Here is a 19,501-nt window from a genome sequence, read left to right on the forward strand (position 1 = left end):
TTTCCTTAAAGTGAACGCAATACAGCAGCTCGAAGCAGCGGAAGAAATACTTTATCATACATAAAATATTTATTTGCTTTTTTTACAAAAATTGAATTAATACAACAATAAAAATATCTCACGCTCGACAGCGTGATACTGGCCATTGATAATGACTATAAAAGCGATATATACAACGAAAATATACGTATATAAAAAAGACGATTAGGCATTTGTGGAAAATTTGGTTCATCGACGTATTTTCTACGAACGAGAATAACTTAAACAATGTTCTATCGCGTAATCCTGTACAGCGTAACTGTCCTTCCAAAACCGTCCGTCGATAGCAAAGTTTCGACTACGAGTAAACGATTTGGAGAACGACCCGGGCAGGTCGATATATCACGATCCAATCTTCCAATTCAATCCTTGTCCGACTGGGAATTCTCGGGATTGCTATTCTGTTGGGAATTTTGTTTAATTATGTTAACTAAAGTATCTAACCTGGTGGGGCGCGCAATTTGTAAAACCATATGCGCTTCCTCTAAAATTAGGAGCCCATTATGTGCGTCGCTCGCAGACAGATTATGCGCTAATATTACGTGACGTCTCCAAGCCGCATGCGTAGGAAGAACCTAAAAATCATTGCATTTACCTCGTACTTTATCGGATATTATAGTCGCTATCTACATACGCACCTGTAAACACCATTTGCAGTTTAAGGATGGCGAAATCGTGTGCACGGCTTTGATGTGCCTTCGACGAAAACCCCAACTCGTGTACGCTCTATCACAGAACGGACACGGAAATGGTGGATACGCTGTGACGCCATTGACGGTCTCTTCGGGGAATTCTGAATTGCCAGCGGTGCCAGGGCAAGTTGGAAATACGGAATGCAGAACTCTTGCATCTCGTTCCACGAGAATGTTTGATGTAGATTCCTGTTGATCGGGCATCGATTCCGAATACAAATGATTCGGCAAGTGAAGTTCGTCCGAGTGTCGGTAAGTATTCCAAGGTGGAGTTCGATCAAGGTCAATGGGAAATCTCGCGCGCGTTTCTGGCTCGGACGAAGGAGTCGAAGTCTCTCGTGCGTCGGCGATTACGGTTACATTCGGCTTCGATGATCCTGCAAGTAATTCCAGTCCGCGACTTCAAATTTTCTTCACTCAGTTCGAGATATTTGTCTGTCTTCGTCAGTCAACGGAACCAATTGAAAGGAATTCGAGCAAGGATCTTGTCGGTTCATCTAGGATCTCTCTTTTTTTCTTTCTTTGGGAAATGGATAATCTTCGAATGGATGAAGGATGCGATGAATTAACTCATAGTATGTCCAACGTTCGTTCTTCTTATAATTAGTTCATTCTTCTCCAAGTCTTTGCGAATGTACGTTTAAACGCGCAAATTATCCGAGAAAGACACCAAGTAGAAAATCTAATAGTCCGTACATATAATATATGTATGTACAGAGGAAAACAGGAATATCGGGAAATGACGAGACAATTAAAAATGTAAAATAGGTTTATTTGCAACCAGTCGTTTTCGTGTATGTGTGTATTTTGTCTACAATCGCATAGATTTAAATAACAGTCAACTCGAAGCATTTCGTACCTTCTCAAGATCAAACGAGAAAAAAACAGAAAGATAACAAATAAATGGGAAAACCAGATTTATGTGTTCGTTTGATTCAAAATAAACGATAGAATAAGATTGTGTGCTATCGATAGCTGCGAATCGTTTGCGTGAAGTTTCGTCACGGCATATTAAACGCCTTAAACATCGTAAAAGCATATCTTATATTACTACTTCCATCGTAATAGTTTCGACGTATTCGTCTTTTTTAAAGTCGTCAATAATGCGAAGCGCAATTATGCACGCACGCGTATATAGTGTGTACGAAGGTAAACGTAAGCACCTTCACCTATGTATCCATCTACGCGCGTACAATAACAAATGTGATCTTAGTTGTCGCGTTTTTGAGCGTAAAAAACTCTGCGGAGTCCTTACGACACGACGCGATTACTATTAATATCGTGTTATGTAGATCGTCTACGGCGAGAGTGCACATCTGCGTGAACATTGTAAATGGAGAATTGGAAGGAATGTTGCGTTGCACAACGTACGAGATGCAAGGTACAAAGAAAAAGAGAATCAAAGGAATCAAAAAATGGAACGATCGACTTCCTCAGCCGTGAAACAAGTCTCCGGAGCACGCGTTGCGTGATCGTTATCAGAACGAAAGACAATGGTAAAAAATAAAATTAGTGTAAAATTACTCGATCATTTGCCCCGTGAAAACAAACGTGAAGCATATATATAAGTAGTTGGACCATGCCTAGAATGCTTCCCGTTCCTCTACTCTTTCTTTGAACACATTCTACTTTTTCGTGCCATTTTCTCGCTCCACCTACTCGCATCCTTCTTTAAAAAGAAAGGATATGGAAACGTTCGAGGCGATCTAAGATGATCCTAGATGATCTTAGACAATCGAAACGACGAATCAGTGATAGAAACACTTCATTCTAGCCAGTGAAAACGTTTCCGTTTTACCCCTGACCTGAAACGCCCTAGTCATTGAGTATAAACCGACCGCCTTTGAAATAGATACCTCTTCAAACCCCTATTGCTAGTATCGATTTTAGTTACGCAATTTTTCCAAGTTTCCTCCCATTCCACGCTATTAGGTGCAATACCACTAAAGTGCAGCAAAACTTCTCTTATCAAATGTATTTTGTTACTATCGAACTGCTGTTTTCCCATCTTGCCGTTTACGTTACAAAGAATCCTCTCCTCCGGGGTAAAAAGGATCTTCATAAGGTCACAGGCCAAATGATCCATTGGTCGAGAGGATGCCCACGTTGAGATTATCTCCGGACTCGGCAGAAGATCGGCGTAAGGTAGTTGCTGATACGCGTATAGCAGTGGCTTCACGTCCGAGAATCCAGTTAGGCCGGATAACCCAGATAAACCGGAAATGTCTTCAGCAGGGCTGTTCCCAGACCCTGCCACACACATCAGAGCACAGCCTGCTTTAGACACGGATCCCCCTGACGCGTGAATTGCAGCGTACCGAACAATCAAGCAAATTCGACCAGGTTCGTTAATGTCGCGTTAAACGATCGATCGCGTATCATTCCATTTGTCTTCTCCGTCACGCATGCACAGATAGTTTTACGCGTAAACGTAGAACAAGATCTAGATGACGTTTTTGAGTACTAGAAGCCAGGACTTTTCGTAATAAACTACGTAAATATACTAATAAACGAGACCATTCAATTATTTCTTTCTCCTCTCTTTCGTTTAGTCACCTGTTGAACTAGATAACTTGACGTTATTTACGCCTTGACCTCTAGTTTCTCCAATCGTACAATTTTTATTTACGCATATATGTGTTTATTTACTATCTACACACGTTCCCATTTCCACTATGAGTTTGCTTGTAACATCGAACGAAATAAAAAGAAATGAAAGAAATACGTGTCACACCAATGTGGATAATAAAGCAGAAGTGACGATCAAAGCTAACTCAACGATTTGAAAAAGCATCGAAAACGAGTATGCACCTAATTTGAATGAGATACTCGAACATACACAATATGAAATTTTTATCGATCAAATTATAAATTCTATCATACACCCTAACATACATTTTCCAATATTAACCACAATGAATCGATTTATGAACTGAATTTTACCAACACGTACGCATTGAAATGTATACATTGCCCTATTCTTCTCTAATTTATAAAATTTGTACACATATCATACAGTTTACCATGAGATATGAGATTGAATGCAATTATAAAATACATAGACATATATAATATCACAATATACACAAATTGTGCAAGATAAATATAATATATTCTTAAAATAACGTGCATATGATTATGTCTACTACTATTATCTATAAAGCGATATCGTAATTTCATATATACTACTACATTTACATATATACTACTAACCTTGACTCCCAACGAGTTGCCCTGTGTCTAACCTTTCTGTTGGGTCCTTGTCCGTTGCAGATTGTTTTTGAGAATCTTCTAGCACAGTTTCTAATGGTTCTATCTGAAACACAATTCATTCAACTTTATTTCATATATTCGATTAATCATTACTGCTTAAAAAATATTATTAGTATAATATACAACCAACCTTCATTTCTAAACGATGATATATCGGATTTTGCATATTTTTCTGCAATAAATAATCTCCCTCTTTGCCACTCTGTTCACTGGTCGTAGATTCATCCGTACTCTCTACTTGCGATACTTTAGGTGTCAGTGCTGATTCTAATATAGAATTCTGATGTTTGTTTAATTTTTGTTTTTTTTTTGGAGTTTCTTCCTTGGCAGTAGCTGCTCCTTCTTCCACCGCTTGTTCCAATTCCACTAATCTTTTATAAGATTCCTTAGCAAATATATCCCCTCCCGAAAGACCACGAATTTGCAGTGTCTCTGCAGCTTTTAAAAGCGCTGGCAAATTCTTTTGCTCGATATTTACTTCTCCTTTATATATAAATATAAGTAAGGCTTCTAGTTCGCTAAAGTGCACATCTTGAAGTATTATGACTGGATGTTGACAAGGGTTTGTCTATAATGCAAAAAAGATCAAAAAAGTAATATTTTTATTAAACTGTAACACGATCATTGGTAAAATTCACGTGACAGTTAATCAAGACAAGTTCGAAATAAAATTCGTATTGTTCAAGATACGATAACCTCAAATGTTGTGCATTATTGTTTAAGGAATTTTTTCGTTACATCTTACTAATTAAATAGATTAACAAAGAATTTTACCCAACGATAAAACGACTGCCAAAACGTTAACGAAATCATAAATGTGAAGTAAAGAATATAGAAAACTAACCTGGAAAACTTTTTTAAAGAATGGACTACTTGCTGAGAGAATCACTTTGTGAGCAGTAAGACACTGTCCATCACTTGCCAATGTCACATCTACTAAACCTTCCTCTTCCCAGAGACTTTCGAAACTCGTTGCTATGTTGTTTAAAAAACTGTTCCATTTTAGACATATTTGATTTGACATCTCGCGAACAGAAAGTGTCAATTCTGTCAAAATGTTATCACCGTGTCCTGAACTATTCGATATCTCTGCACGTCAATGACTATTACTATTCAACGACGGGAGCAACGTTGACGACGATAATAAGAATAACAACGACGACGTTGACGACAACGACCGCGATGTAACAGCAGTGGTGCCAGGCACGCACAAACATCCTTGGCACTGGGTTGGGAGAACACAGTCAATATGGCCGCCATGCTCTATTGAATTGCGCGCGAGCTTAGAAACGTTCTTCGAAACGCTATACATTTTCTATTATTTATTTGTATGTAAAATGGCCAATATCCTGTGTATAAAGAAAATAAATTTTAGACACAATATTTTTAAAAATAATTTAGTACATATAGCAAAAATATTTTTATTGAAATTTTATTACAAGATAAACGTAATAATCGTATTTAAAAAATGATACGTAAGCATAGTTAAATTATATCAAAGCAGCAATGAAAAGTGCGTGTTTTTGTATTGCGTGCATACATACATTCAAGTGTATAGGTGTGCACGACCATTAATTTTCGCGTGCGTGCAGACATATTCATGCATGCATTCAAGTATGCGTGCGTACATTCTCGCGTGTCTATATGCTTGCGTGAGTTTGTATCCTATAACAGTATTCCGTAATTGTTAAAGTTCTACCTTTACGTATCTCACGTAATAAAGTTATAGTAGTAGTTCCATAAAGTAACCGCTTAAAAAATAATTTGAAAAACATCAAGATTTTAAAGCTGTAATCTTCGATAAAATCTAATTTATCTTCTAATTTGTTTTCATCACATTCATCAAACGCAAAAGTAATAATAATAACAATGCGCGTAACAAGTTAAGATAATGACGAAAAAAATATAAGTAAAAACATTGACGCAACGGAGTACGCAACACGTAAAGACGATGATTCATCAATGAATGGAAAACCAGTCAAAATAGTTACTGGTTAAAAAATAAAAACTCAATCAAGTTCGGTCCTGTCACGAAGGAGAACTATGGATAGGCGTGGGTCGCTTTAGAAAAACATGCTTATCCCATTTTATACCTGATTGAACAATAACCCTAAGGAACATCTCGACTTGAAAAGTATGTTGTAGTATTTAAGAGCCTTGATGGTAAAGCAGAAATGCTTAATTTTATGACAGTTCCTTGGGATTATTGCGGCCTGACTAATTATACTTGCGCAGCTAATAGCCGTCTTGGCCGAGGGATGGAGTCTGGTTTATTACACATTTAGACAATTTATTAATTAGACAGTCCTCGGACGTAACAAATAATAATAATAACATTTATTCGTAATTAATTGCAAAGAATATTATTTTGTACATGTTACATATTAAAAGAGTACTCCAGAAGACGGAGTTGAAAAATAATAATATTATAATATAATAGTATACTATACTATAATACAGAAGGGGGAGTTGAAAAATAATAATATTACAATATAATACTATACTATACTATAATACAGAAGGGGGAGTTGAAAAATAATAATATTATAATATAATAGTATACTATACTATAATACAGAAGGGGGAGTTGAAAAATAATAATATTATAATATAATAGTATACTATACTATAATACAGAAGGGGAGTTGAAAAATAATAATATTATAATATAATACTATACTATACTATAATACAGAAGGGGGAGTTGAAAAATAATAATAATATAATAATACTAAATAAAGAAATAACATAAATAAATGAAAAAAGAAAATAATAAGATGGAATATACGATCGGCGATTAATGATTACGGATCGCGTTGGAAGCTGATACTGAAATTGTCAAATATTTAGAGCGGTAGAATTATTTGAAATATTTATTTTAATTAATTAATTATTTTCGTAAAATTAAATTTTCAAAGTCATCTTCTTTACATTTAAGGAAATACAAACCTCTTGCCATAACGGTAATTTCGTCGTCGAAGGATGAAATACCTGGGAGTGTAAAATTAAGAACAAGCAAATCTTAAGAACAAGTTTATTACATTCAATTTTATTCTTAACTCTCAGCCCTCGATCCTAAACTTTCAAAAGACCCAAACAGGTCAGGTTGTTAAGTGTGAGTTTTCTTTTGTTCTAGTTATATTCTTCGCCTCTACATAATGGGACGTCTGCTCACTCGATGAATATTTATGGATAACAAATGACCTCGACTGAGAAAATTTAATAAATTTTCCTAATCTGTGTACTTGTTATAAAATGCAGGTAGAGCTCGGTCTGCTTAAGGTGTCTAATAATAAACGGTAAGGTATCGAGGGAACCTGACTGCGGAGAGGTACAAATGTTACAATTGAGACTTGGCAAGGGATAATTACCCCCGAATTTTAATTTTTCTACAAATATTTTCCTAGGCAACTGATTGGTCGACCGATCAGGAAGCAGAATACCGGCACATCCTTGGTACAAAAGTTCGCGCTTAAATTTTTCACTTCATTTGCAGTTCCTCAGGTGTAGTGAAGACCTAGCATGTACCTCAGACTCAACTAAATTTTGAAACGATACTTTTGCCAATAGTAATATAAGAACATAACAAGACGAGTGTAATACAATGACAGTTATCAAGTCAGGGGAAAATAAAAGCACATGTGTACGAAGAGGCGAATGTCAGTGCTCTCATATTGATAACGTAAGTACTATTGCTTGAAAAAAGTGGGAAAGAAAAAAAGCCAAATGTATTAGTATCTGTCTGTGCAATATTATTTTCTAGAAGAATTAAGTAGAAGCAATTTCATTAAGATATTTGTTGCTTGAGACAGTAAAGTAATTGAACGGTGTCTGGTACATCATGACGTCATTTTGTAGATAAACAAATACTAATTAAGTTTCAAATTATCTAAATTTTAACAATATTTACGTAATGATAAATTCCTTTGATGCTTGAAGAAACGCTCACTTTCGACAAGATTATCTCGCGTAGAGTTCGAGCGAAATTCACCAATTGTATTTCATCACACGACTGACTTTTAATATCTATGCACAATATAATGATCAACATTTTATAGTTTTGCGCTTACGCACGTCAATGTTTGGGTACACATCAAGTGTTTTCTCATATTGCACGCATTATCATAAAACACGTATTTAGAACACTACAGAATTTGCTCAACATATTTAACAAGTAATTCCAATAAATCATATGACTTAGTACGGTTTTATCATTTTTACAGCAAACTGTATCGAGTGTACAGGAGTCAACAAAATCTATGGCCAGAGACAGCGGCCACAATCTTCAACAAGTATCAATAAAAGATTCAACACTAACGAAAGAAATCATGATCATAAGATCAATGAAAAGTTTACGTTTGTTGAAAGATGTTATCATAGAAAATGGTATCAAATACACCTTTTATCTTTTATGCTTCCATCTATTTAATGCAATTTCTCGGATACTTCCTGATTCCAAGGAACACATGGAACCTCAAAATGCGGAGAAAGATTCTGATTCTTCCAGAAATCAATCGAGCAACGGTAGTAATGAGACAACAAATATGCCAATAAACTACGAAAACATTGACAGCTGTATATCGCACACTGCTTTGAAAAAGCCTATGAATATATCAACTGAGAAACATAGTTTTAACAAAACGCAGTTCCCGATAAATATATCTCAAGATACCGAACTGTTTGCAAATAAGCGAAGTAATGTTGTTCGAAATAAATTTCTGAAATCGTATACTCAAAAACAACGCAGCAATTTCTGCGCGAATAAAGGAAATAATGCACAAATCTTTAATCAAAAATTCACTTCTTCCGATAGCATGCATTCGTCATCTTCGTTTCCTAGGTCTTTCACACCCTACAAATACAGAAAATCAAACCAAACTAATTTCGTTTACAATGGAGAAGACAGCCAATTTTCTAATAATTCCCCAACTAGACCTTGGTTAAAAAAGAACGAAACAAAACAAAGGAAGGAACTATCCATCAAATTTACTCCTACTAATGAAAAGGAAAACTTTATATTTGATGAAGAGAGGAACAAAAAGCACCCGGAACAGAGAAACGAAAAGAAAACACAAGAAGGCAATTTCCGACGACATGATCCGACTAAATACAAATCGCATTACTCAAGAATATTCGTGAGAAGTAAAAAATCAAAACAAAATAATCTGAAGTATAAAGAAATGGGTACGCAAACAGATAGCACCTTTTCGACGGATAAGGCTGTTCAAATGGTTTCAGTCGGAACGATGTGGCCTGAACAAGAAATTTACGAAAATGCAACTCACAAATCTCAGGTTAAATTACAATTACTATTTGATTTCCCTTATAATCATTCTATCATATAAACTAAACGTCCTAACATGATATTAATTTTTTCTCTCCAGGATGAAGATACGGACCAGAAAATAAATTATATGGATTATATACTAGAGAATCAAAGAACGGCCGAAAAATTGTTATTATCCATACATGAACAACTTTTGTCGCACAATGCACCGTTTTCATCGATAGATTCCAATGAACACACATGTGCAGCCCCTGATAGCAATATCGCAGCGAATCGATGGTCCACAAAATTTACTAATAGCATAAATACCTCGGAAACACCTACTCGTACTTCTCCTGATTTTTCTGAAGTATCACATTCGTCGTCTTCTTCTACTGATAATGCTGGATATATACTGCTGCCTTCCGTAAAAGATGAGTATATCCCGAAGTTTTGTATCAGACCAGCGAAGGTTACACCGCCAGCGCCCTCACCTATCTGACATCCTCATTATGATCATCCCGAACTTGTACAACTACCTACTTACAGTAATTCATCAAACAACTTATATTAAATATAATTGTAGAATAATTATAATATTCTAGAAAGTAATTGTTATCTGTAATACTCTTGTCACAAGAAAATTTGTATGTTTATATGAAAATTATACAATAAATGAAAATTTATGAAAAAAGTCGATGATTTAATCGTACAATATTTATTAAAAATATATACAACATATAAACTGAAAGTTTAAGTAAACTTAGAGAATTAAAAAATATCTTTCTCTGTATCTTACGGCGTAGGCATAAATGACAAATTCATCGGCGATAACTGACTTCCTGGTGTAGCATCTGCTCTTTCCCCTTGTTCGATAACCGGGTCTGTTTCATTCATATCTTCCACCTGTAATAGATACAATATTAAAAATTTGTTAACACTGAATGAATGTAAGATATCATAAATATTCTATAATTACCACCATCGAATGTTCAAATTTTCCCCTCTTTTGTGCAATCGTTCTTAGCAATGCTTTAGCTTCTTCTTTTGTCTCGTCAAATTGCAAACATTTCTGAGCATAATGATTAGCATGGTCCAATTGTTCTCGTTTTAAATGATACTGCGTTAAATATTTGTATGCATGGCTTAAATCAGTTCTATCCGCATTTATAAATTCATCCATCACAAAATCCGTATACGCTGCTGCTGCATGATCATGTTCACCTAATTTTTCATATAACCTACAGTGTATTAAAGCATATTTCAATTTTAACACATTTCGCAATAAAAAATGTTGAACTTTAATACATACGTGGCTAATTTCAGCAATGCCATTCCTTCGATATCACCAACATTGCATGCTTTATAATAACATTTTAACGCGTCTTGTATTTTATTTTGTTTCTCATATGCTTCTCCTAATGCCTGTACCATTCTACTATCATGTGGCCTTAGTAATTGAGCCTGTTTATAATAATACAGTGCATAGAACGGCATTTTTAAAATTTCATATGTCTGACCCAAACCGTACCATGCTCTGTAATCCCGCTTATTGACTTCTATATAAAAAAATGGGCAAATAAATAGATGCTCGTATTTCATTTTATACGTACATACAGATAATACATACCAATAGCTTGTCTATAGCTATGAATAGCACCATTGGTATTTCTCATTTCCATAAACTCATGACCAAGTAATGTCCAAGCAGAAAGATATTGTGGATTTAATTTTAATGCTCTATGGAAATACATCGATGCTTTTTGATGATCTCCTCTTAAACTATAATAATTTCCTAAAAGATACTGCTTTAATTAAACAGCAAACTAGTAAATCTATAACTTTTTTATATTAAAATACGATAAACTTACCTACTATGCAACATGTTTCTAACCTGTATTTATCAATTTCTGTTGCTCTGTGAGCTAAATATGCCAGCTCAACTTTCATTTCTTTCACATAGAGGATATTAGAATATGTATCCATATTGTCTAAACAATAAGGATCTGCTTTTATTATCCTCTTAAATGTTTCTATAGCATTATCAACATCTAAAATGATAATATTATAATGTAACAGGCCATAATAGTTAAAGTCCTTGTTAACAATTTGATTGAGAAGTTGATTTACCTCTTCTGTAGTTTACAGTCATTGCAGTTTGAGCAAGTACGTAACCATTTTTTGCAAACCCCATTGATTGTAATTCGTAATATAATGCTAAACCCTCATCTATTAATTGCAGTTCTAAATACATATGAGCCATAAAAAAATGCTTCATCCAATGATTAGGTAAGCACAAATTTTCAAGCTTCTCCCTGTCAGTGATTAAAGAAGCTAATTCTAACCAAGATCCCCAATGCATGGGTTGCTTATGCGTTGCATCAACCAGCACATCCATGGCTTCCCTGGTAAGTTGTAATTTTTTTAAAGTTACACCAAAAAGATAAAGACTAAAACCATCAAGTTTATTTGCCAGGTGATCTTTTCTTAAGTCAGCACATAACAATCTTAAACTTTCGTTTTTCAAAGGATCTGGAGGCACCACTGTCATGTCATCTATTTTTTTCTTTTCGCCTGATAAATAGCGAGAATACAGATGTAAAAATCGAACTTTTGATGTTTTACACTGCTCGGTGAAATAGGCAGCTCTATCATATTCTTTCAAATCAAAATAAGTTTTTGCTAAAATATACGTGTCTTCCTCTTCGCTTGTCTCTGATAAATACAAGTCAACAGTAGTGTCATGTATATTTAATTTAACATCTTTCAAGGAATAACTTAATTCTGCTAGCCTATAAAGATAGCATATTTTTGATCTTTCCTATAGTAATGGAATAAAGATTTTACTTAAATTTATATCAGGAACTGTACATACCATTTTGTGGTATGTAATAATCCGCGTTGGGAACATTCATTTATCGCGCGCAAAAGATCGGTTTTAACCTCCTTAATATCAAACTTTATCGATTCTTCCATTGTATATGTTCCATCAGTACTTTACCCAATGTTATGATCAGCAAAATTTATTAAAAAATGATTTTGTACATATCATGGAAAGAATTTATGTTTGTATAAACAAAACTAATAAGTTAAACAAGAAATCTGTATGCTTTAGGTTTTGCCGCCACCTATATCGTATGTCCTATGATGAAAATACATTCAGTCATAGACGAGACATAGTGTAGATCACTTACGCAATTACAATCTTTTATCAGCTAACAACACACTCTTACCACATTAGTGTCATCTCCAACCTTACCGATCTAATGTACATACAGACGAGATATGCTGAATATAATTCATTAATTTACTACTTTAAATTGTAGAGGGCAGAGAAAAACTCGATATTTCAGTTCCTATGACTTATGACACAAAATTCCACAAAATGATAGGTCTATTTTATGTTTTATCCGTGCTTCAGTGTACAATTATCTATTTTTTAGTTTATTCATTTTTTGGTTGGGTGTTTTAATATATTAATAAGTAACAATTTCCAGACATAATTATAGCAATGTCCTATTCCTTAATGTCGTGGGTAATGTAATAAGTTATTTTTATCGCATGTGCTCATAATGGTTTCATTTTAAATATAAGTAAGACTCTGTCTTATATTCATAGAAAATATTACTTTTTCTATATTCACATATTCAAATAGTATTTTCATGAATAATAATATCAATATGATCTGATATTTCTAAAATAAGATATTGTACGCGTGCACTTGTGCTATTAGAAAATACTTTTTACGATCGATAAAACAAGATTTGAACGGAAATCTTACTTCTGAGCGGGAATATTTTAAACAAAAATATCGAAATCAAACGAAACTAATACTTATTATAGGGTGCTAATTCTCACGGCCAACTTGGACAAGGAATTGAGTCGGAAGAGTGTGTTTTACCATGTGAAGTTGATTTATCAAAGTGCTCCCTAGAACCGAAAAAAATAAAAAAAATAGTTGGCGGTGCTGGTCATACGTTAATTTTAGATGATTCCGGTCGCGTTTATTCTTGCGGTTGGAACAATAAAGGACAAGTAGGCTTTCCGACGAAGGATAGTATTTTATCATTTCGAGAATTAAATGAAAAATTGAAGAATAAGGTTATCGTGGATATAGCGTGCGGCTGGGATTGTTCCGCTGCGTTAACAATAGAAGGCACTTTACTCCTGTGGGGCTCGAATCGTTTCGGTCAATTAGGAAAACATCCGAACAGTCTTCAATGGACACACGAACCCTTCGAAGTTGTAACTGGTCGAAAAATTAAAGGAATTTCAATGGGTTTAAGACACACTGCCCTACTAACAGAAGATTGTAAAATTTTAGTAGCAGGAACAGGTAGCAAAGGGCAGTTAGGATTAAGCTTCTCGAATAGTAAGGGATCTTTAAATGCAGCATATAGTTTTACAGAAGGTAAATGTACTTAGATATAAAAGAATTAAGAGAAACATGTTTTCACAATGTAAACAAAGATTATTGGATTTAAATTGGATTAATGGATTTAAATAGTTTTAACGTTATCGGACATCGAGAGCGTCAGTTGTGGTCAATACCATACAATCGCGGTAGCGAAAGATGGAAATATTTATGCATTTGGTGATAATAAATACGGGCAATTAGGATTAAATACAGATGCATGTCCAAAAACATTCATTCCAATAAAACTATCGGATGTTCAGTTTAAATTGCCAATTAATATGTACAGTGGTTGGTCGCATGCAATTGTATTAAATGGTAATACTATTTCACAACTTAATTAACACAATACATACATATTTTCAAAATCTGATTGCTTTGTTAGTTTACTATTAGATAATAACATTTTTTGTTGGGGCCGAAATACATATGGGCAGTTAGGTATTATAAAACTCGAAAAGCCATCAATTTGGAAAGCTACGCGGATCGAAAATCTTCCGAAAGTGCATCGAGTTTCTGCTGGCTCAGAACATAATGTTGCATTAACTGGTATACACATAATAACTAACAGCAACAAAAAAAAACTTGATGAAAATCAAATTTTATTTATAACATTTTAGAGAATGGGGAAATTTTATGTTGGGGTTGGAACGAACACGGAAATTGTGGAAATGGTCATACGAAAGATGTAAAATTTCCGGAACAACTGGTCCTGCCCTACAATTACACAGGAATTCTTATCGGAAGTGGTGCAGCTCATTCATTTGCAGTAATAAAGACTATTTTATAAGAAATAATGACAATAAAAACAAGATATTTTTTAGTAATTTTTCCGCTTTTCCCCTTCCTAAAAACATATAGAAAATTTGTAATTCTACTTAAATGTACAGTTAAAGGTAAGCAAAAGCCAGGTAGATCGATGAGAGTATATACATACTCAAAAGTCGACCTCACCTGTAGGGATAATGCACCACCTGCCAGTAGTAAACTATCGGTGGGGTATCCATACGGACGTAGCAATGGAACCTTCCATATGAAGATCGATTGATTCAAATAAAAAAAAAGTTGCGAAATGATATAGAACAAAATGTTACGTTCAAGATCTCAAAGCAGCATTTGGTACATATTTTCAATTATTTATATTTACACAAACTTCAGTTTGCATTGAGATTCATATTTATAATTTTATTACATTTATTCAGGGAACAAGAAGCAAAGTTTGTACAAGATCGAATATCCAACGTAGAGAAACATTTTGCAGAATTATGCTCAACATTTGCAGCATATACAAGAAAAGCTGCTAGGTTTGTACATAACAACGGCTTCTATTGATCTTGTACATATCGATTATTTCTCTTCTATGGTACTTTATCTTTCTGTGTATAAATTTATGTAATGTACCTTTAGATTACGCGATAAAGGAGATGAAATAGCAAAAATTATCGAAACTTACGCTCAATCGGAAACGATAAATCAATCATTATCTAACGGATTAACAAACTTTTCTGCAACTTTGTCAGTAATTGGGGATTATAGGTGGGTATTTTCTTGTTGAATCACAGAGACAAAAAAGATTAATTTTACTGTTTAAATTATCACAACTTTTATTCGTTATTTTTAGGGACGCTAAAGTGCAGAGATTTGATGCCAAAATAATTTCTCCACTTTCTCAATACGCGACAATCTGCAAACACGCTCGCGATGACGTAAAAAATACATTTACAACACGCGATAAAGAATTGACAAGAAAAAGACATCTAGATAGGCTTAGGGAACGAAATCCTAGAAACAGACAGATGATTGTATCCTTACATTCAATTTCAATGCATTTAACTAATTACATTTAGGCAGTGTTAAAAAATTACAATTATTTTAAATTCTTAAAAATCAACATAGTCTCAAGCCGAATCTGAGCTCATGAAAGCTTCTGTTGAAGTTTCAAGAGTTGTTAAAGGTTTAGAAGAACAAATCGACGCATTCGAAAAGCGGAAATTGCATGATCTGAAAACTGTACTTTTAGATTTTATTATCATTGAACTAAGTTTTCATGCAAAAACTCTTGAATTACTGACAAAAGGTTACCAGGATATTGCAGAAATCGATGAAGTTAAAGATTTAGAGGTAGGCCACCTTTTGCTTAAATAATATTCATAGTCTAATGTAAAAAAATATTTTTCACATATTTATGTTGGATCTGTTGTATAGTCTTGAAATTACCTTAAATTAGTATTATTTTTTGATACTTACTCGCAGGACTTTCAAATAATAAGAGGAAACATGAATGGGGTAATTTTTTTATTCCACTAGTTATTGAATATTAACTTGTCATATAAATTATTAAAATATAAGTAGAGAAATATGTTTCTACCCTTTAAATTAATTAGAGCAATGATTAATTCCAGGAATTTCGTGAAGTAATGCATATACCCGATTCTATTGCGAGATTGCCTACCGTTGGACGAACTTCATTTCGGCAGTCTTATTCACTTACCAATTTGGCAAGTCGTTTCATGTCTTCGCCCGCAAATTCTCAGAAATTAGCTAATCATGCAGTCGAATCTACCTCGATTGTTAGTATAAATCAATCATCATTGTATACCAGTATGTTATAATTCAATGCAAATGCTTACGCTATAACTGCAATGGATATTTTTGTAGGATTCTGCAAAGTCGAGCTTAAAGACAAACTCTTCAGAATCTGTACAGATTGAGGAATTTAGAGATAGTTCAGAAGAAACAGAGTCTGAATCTACTAAAGAGAAACCTGTGAGAACCAGGCATAAATCTATGTAATTCTAAATAATCTATTATCTCCAAAATATTTTGTTCAATTCTAGATTGAATTGCAAGCTAATTCTGGATATAAGGATTCAACAAGACTTATTGTCAAAACAATACCACCAATTCCTGTATATCAAAAATTTCTAACAATGCCTATGATGATCAAGCATGGGTGATCTAATAGTATTTATCTAGCACTGAAATGTATTGTATATTTTTACTTACAAACAGAAAGGAAATAAAATATGCATTATACCACTACATTATTGCAAAAAAGTCATTTTATTGTTTTAATGATCAAAAATTCATACCAATAATATACAAATACCGTTCTTGTATAATAATATTTGTTAGTATAGTATAATATATGTTATATGTAAAAGATCTCTTTGTTTCTATATCAAAATTAATAATATAATAAATACAATCATTTGTCACCTCCTTCTACACCAGCTTGTGTCATCAAATCTGTAATATTCTTTTCTAAATCGTCTATTCTGTTTCCCATTTCATCTAGTATTTTGTATTAAGGATATTTATAATATTATTTATGAAAACGTTAAATAAACTCCCTTAAATAAACTGTTTTTCACACATGTAATAATTTGTATTTTCTTAGCAGAAAAATTATGCTTATAAAAATATACACTTTAATGCACACTTTATTTTTGAGGTTATCTAAGAAAATGCATCTTAAGCAACTAATAAAAAAGGATATTTTTTCCAAGAATTTGATCTGACATTGTTTGAAATTTCCCTTGCATATTCTGTAATAGTGTTTGTACCTAAAATATACAAAAAATATAAACAAGAATAGACAGTCACATTATGGAAATATTAATAGAGAGTATCACAATAATGAATTATGTCATACTCACATACTCCGTCAATTCTTGCATATTTTTTGGTTCAGCACTATTACCTATTCCATAATTATCAGTATCCTCAGTTTTATGATCTTGTTTAATATCTGCCATTCCTAAACGATTTGTATTTATTCAATCTCGCTTCACAGTGGGATGAGCTTTGTTCTTTCGAATAGTTCTGTCAAGCGCATGCGAAGATTTTCTATCAACTGATACTTTTGCTACGTACAATGCAAATTATCGAAACATCGATTTAACAAATGTAAATAAAATATCATTTTTCGATCAAACTTTTAATGTGACTCAGACACGATTCCTTTCTTACTATTTCTTTCGTACTCTATTCAAATAAATGATTCTATTGGTGGAAATTAAGAGAAGGGGAAGGTTCCTCCCATCCTTGTTTGATAGTGTAAACATAAAAGCGCATACGTATGAAACGCTTGGTGTTTGCAAATTAACATTGTAATATACGATAATATAGTTGTTATTCGCAGTGTTAAAAAATTAAGAAGAAAAGAACATACACGGCTGATAAATATAAAATCGCTATTAATTTTATTGGTATATACAGAACAGTTACAAACATATTTATTGATTATTAGCTTCGTATATTTAAAAGTTATTTTAATATCTAATTAAAAGATTACCTTTATTGAGGTTTAAACACAATATCCACATTTTCTGGAGCTGAAATATTCAGAAGATTTGCTGTGTCAAACGATTGATAGTTTGAAGTAGTAGGTGGAATGGGGTACTTTTGGTCATTTTTGTTTTCCTTGGTTGCAAAAAATTTGCAACACAAAATATACCAAAAACTTTGTACAATACTTTTTATCATACCTACAAAATTTTCTCTGTAAAAAATATCTTCAACGGCACAAAATAATTCAAGTAAATTGATATTTACCGCTTGTAACAAAAATACCTCCAACAGTGGCACATAATTTCACTAGAAATTGACACACTGTATCACGTTGTTGAGTAACTTTTATTTTAAGAGCACTCATATCATATTTAAAAAAAATTCCTGGACTTCCATGAGATCCTTTTTGGTGATCAATTGGTCTTTGATGATCTTTTACGCTATACTGATAAGTTTTGGAAGTGCTCAGTAGAGTCTGTATATCTGTGGGAACCACTTCCACAAAATACTGATATAAAATCATATCTGAAATATATTTCGTTTCAAATAAATTATAAATATTATAATACTTATATTTACATTTCATACAAACTTACTGTTGTCAGCAATTTTTTCATCCCCTTCTAATGGGTGAATAATACCTGGACTAGGTTCTCCAAATGAAAATTTATTTATCCTATGAGTAAAGTTATAGTCTTTGTCCGTCATGAAAGTTAAAATATGTATATGCCCCATAGGAAATGATAATGATTTTCCAGCTGTTATATGAAAATTTCCAGCAACCTTGTTAACATTTAAACTGCCATGAATGCGACATGAATTTGGTGGATAACTAGGCTGATGGGTCCTGCAAGATGTATTGATATATCTATATAATATGTATCAATTATGGGTATAATAATGTGATTTATATACCGTTTTGGCATTTCACTATATAAAGTAACTTGATTAGATTTCCATAATAATTCATGAATCGCATGGTATTCCTCTCTTAGATAAGAATTCATATTTTTTAAAGCTTCAAAGTGAGATCTCTGCTCTTGTGTCAATTCCCACCATGTATCTTCTTGTTCTAATGATTCATGTCCAATCATATTTTGATTTGTAGAATCTAAGACATCAGCACTAATACGGCTACATGTCATAGCAACAGTGATATCAATATTTATTTTCAATTTTGCATCAATATCTGTGTCTGTTTCAAATTTAAATTGTAGTCTGCTGTCAAGATAATAACTTGTTTCAGCTATTATTAAATATGCAATAATGCAGATTGTAAATATAGAGACTGTAATTGTAAAAATTGTAATTGTAAAAGTAAGATATTATATTTAATAATTAGAGCAGTAAATAGTAAAACAAAAAACTTACATGTTCCTCCAACTGCAGTTTTGTCTACATATGGTTCAGGAACTTTAGGAAATCCATCCAATTCTTTGACAATTTTAATATTAACATTCCGTCTTCGTAACATTTTAAAAGTTTTTAAAATTCAGATATTAGTATATAACATTTATTCTCTAA

The 19,501-nt window shown here is 33.2% G+C and overlaps 7 protein-coding genes across 14 annotated transcripts; 3 read left to right on the top strand and 4 right to left on the bottom strand.

Moving 5' to 3' along the window:
* Nucleotides 1-50: 50 nt before the first annotated feature.
* Nucleotides 51-5,353, bottom strand: LOC117153631 (uncharacterized). The gene is given in 6 exon segments (XM_076620094.1): nucleotides 51-614; nucleotides 678-1,108; nucleotides 2,544-2,981; nucleotides 3,945-4,047; nucleotides 4,135-4,572; nucleotides 4,849-5,353. Coding segments are annotated over 6 exon segments (1,803 nt in total). The 5' UTR covers nucleotides 5,029-5,353; the 3' UTR covers nucleotides 51-401.
* On the top strand, nucleotides 1,476-9,923 carry LOC117153529 (uncharacterized). Of its 5 annotated transcripts, none has more exons than XM_076620087.1 (4): nucleotides 1,476-2,227; nucleotides 7,141-7,686; nucleotides 8,228-9,298; nucleotides 9,389-9,923. In XM_076620087.1, the coding sequence occupies exons 2-4, from the start codon at nucleotides 7,609-7,611 to the stop codon at nucleotides 9,770-9,772; spliced, it is 1,533 nt and encodes a 510-aa protein (XP_076476202.1). In that variant the 5' UTR covers nucleotides 1,476-2,227; nucleotides 7,141-7,608; the 3' UTR covers nucleotides 9,773-9,923. The 5 variants fall into 5 exon arrangements, with proteins under 5 accessions (XP_076476202.1, XP_033183549.1, XP_076476203.1 ...); XM_033327658.2 differs by lacking the exon at nucleotides 1,476-2,227 and adding an exon at nucleotides 5,382-5,656; XM_076620088.1 differs by lacking the exon at nucleotides 1,476-2,227 and having other exon boundaries at nucleotides 5,681-7,303; nucleotides 7,412-7,686.
* A 49-nt stretch (nucleotides 9,924-9,972) lies between these two features.
* On the bottom strand, nucleotides 9,973-12,428 carry Cdc23 (cell division cycle protein 23). 2 transcript variants are annotated; one of them, XM_033327635.2, is made up of 7 exons: nucleotides 12,146-12,427; nucleotides 11,401-12,062; nucleotides 11,142-11,321; nucleotides 10,901-11,065; nucleotides 10,583-10,829; nucleotides 10,250-10,511; nucleotides 9,973-10,176 (listed from the first exon to the last, which is right to left on the bottom strand). In XM_033327635.2, the coding sequence occupies exons 1-7, from the start codon at nucleotides 12,244-12,246 to the stop codon at nucleotides 10,066-10,068; spliced, it is 1,728 nt and encodes a 575-aa protein (XP_033183526.1). In that variant the 5' UTR covers nucleotides 12,247-12,427; the 3' UTR covers nucleotides 9,973-10,065. The 2 variants fall into 2 exon arrangements, with proteins under 2 accessions (XP_033183526.1, XP_033183536.1); XM_033327645.2 differs by lacking the exon at nucleotides 9,973-10,176 and having other exon boundaries at nucleotides 10,359-10,494; nucleotides 12,146-12,428.
* A 221-nt stretch (nucleotides 12,429-12,649) lies between these two features.
* Sergef (secretion regulating guanine nucleotide exchange factor) lies at nucleotides 12,650-14,715 on the top strand. Of its 2 annotated transcripts, none has more exons than XM_033327739.2 (6): nucleotides 12,650-12,805; nucleotides 13,114-13,681; nucleotides 13,778-14,002; nucleotides 14,081-14,233; nucleotides 14,305-14,453; nucleotides 14,575-14,715. In XM_033327739.2, exons 1-6 carry the CDS (start codon nucleotides 12,782-12,784, stop codon nucleotides 14,605-14,607), a joined length of 1,152 nt encoding a protein of 383 aa, XP_033183630.2. In that variant the 5' UTR covers nucleotides 12,650-12,781; the 3' UTR covers nucleotides 14,608-14,715. The 2 variants fall into 2 exon arrangements, with proteins under 2 accessions (XP_033183630.2, XP_033183646.2); XM_033327755.2 differs by having other exon boundaries at nucleotides 14,546-14,673.
* Nucleotides 14,669-16,726, top strand: Fam92 (CBY1 interacting BAR domain containing protein Fam92). Of its 2 annotated transcripts, XM_033327801.2 has the most exons (9): nucleotides 14,669-14,803; nucleotides 14,887-14,988; nucleotides 15,092-15,220; nucleotides 15,306-15,486; nucleotides 15,581-15,805; nucleotides 15,938-15,970; nucleotides 16,087-16,254; nucleotides 16,343-16,450; nucleotides 16,522-16,726. In XM_033327801.2, the coding sequence occupies exons 1-9, from the start codon at nucleotides 14,772-14,774 to the stop codon at nucleotides 16,639-16,641; spliced, it is 1,098 nt and encodes a 365-aa protein (XP_033183692.1). In that variant the 5' UTR covers nucleotides 14,669-14,771; the 3' UTR covers nucleotides 16,642-16,726. The 2 variants fall into 2 exon arrangements, with proteins under 2 accessions (XP_033183692.1, XP_033183700.1); XM_033327809.2 differs by lacking the exon at nucleotides 15,938-15,970.
* A 2-nt stretch (nucleotides 16,727-16,728) lies between these two features.
* On the bottom strand, nucleotides 16,729-17,679 carry LOC117153625 (uncharacterized). Its single transcript, XM_033327835.2, has 3 exons — nucleotides 17,344-17,679; nucleotides 17,184-17,250; nucleotides 16,729-16,981 (listed from the first exon to the last, which is right to left on the bottom strand). The coding sequence occupies exons 1-3, from the start codon at nucleotides 17,440-17,442 to the stop codon at nucleotides 16,893-16,895; spliced, it is 255 nt and encodes an 84-aa protein (XP_033183726.1). The 5' UTR covers nucleotides 17,443-17,679; the 3' UTR covers nucleotides 16,729-16,892.
* Nucleotides 17,680-17,866: 187 nt separating this feature from the next.
* LOC117153559 (endoplasmic reticulum-Golgi intermediate compartment protein 2) lies at nucleotides 17,867-19,488 on the bottom strand. Its single transcript, XM_033327729.2, has 5 exons — nucleotides 19,349-19,488; nucleotides 18,893-19,265; nucleotides 18,574-18,824; nucleotides 18,242-18,502; nucleotides 17,867-18,174 (listed from the first exon to the last, which is right to left on the bottom strand). Exons 1-5 carry the CDS (start codon nucleotides 19,449-19,451, stop codon nucleotides 17,984-17,986), a joined length of 1,179 nt encoding a protein of 392 aa, XP_033183620.1. The 5' UTR covers nucleotides 19,452-19,488; the 3' UTR covers nucleotides 17,867-17,983.
* Between the last annotated feature and the right edge of the window lie 13 nt (nucleotides 19,489-19,501).

Source organism: Bombus vancouverensis, chromosome 7 (genome assembly GCF_051014615.1).
Source record: "Bombus vancouverensis nearcticus chromosome 7, iyBomVanc1_principal, whole genome shotgun sequence".
Classification (NCBI taxonomy): domain Eukaryota; kingdom Metazoa; phylum Arthropoda; class Insecta; order Hymenoptera; family Apidae; genus Bombus; species Bombus vancouverensis.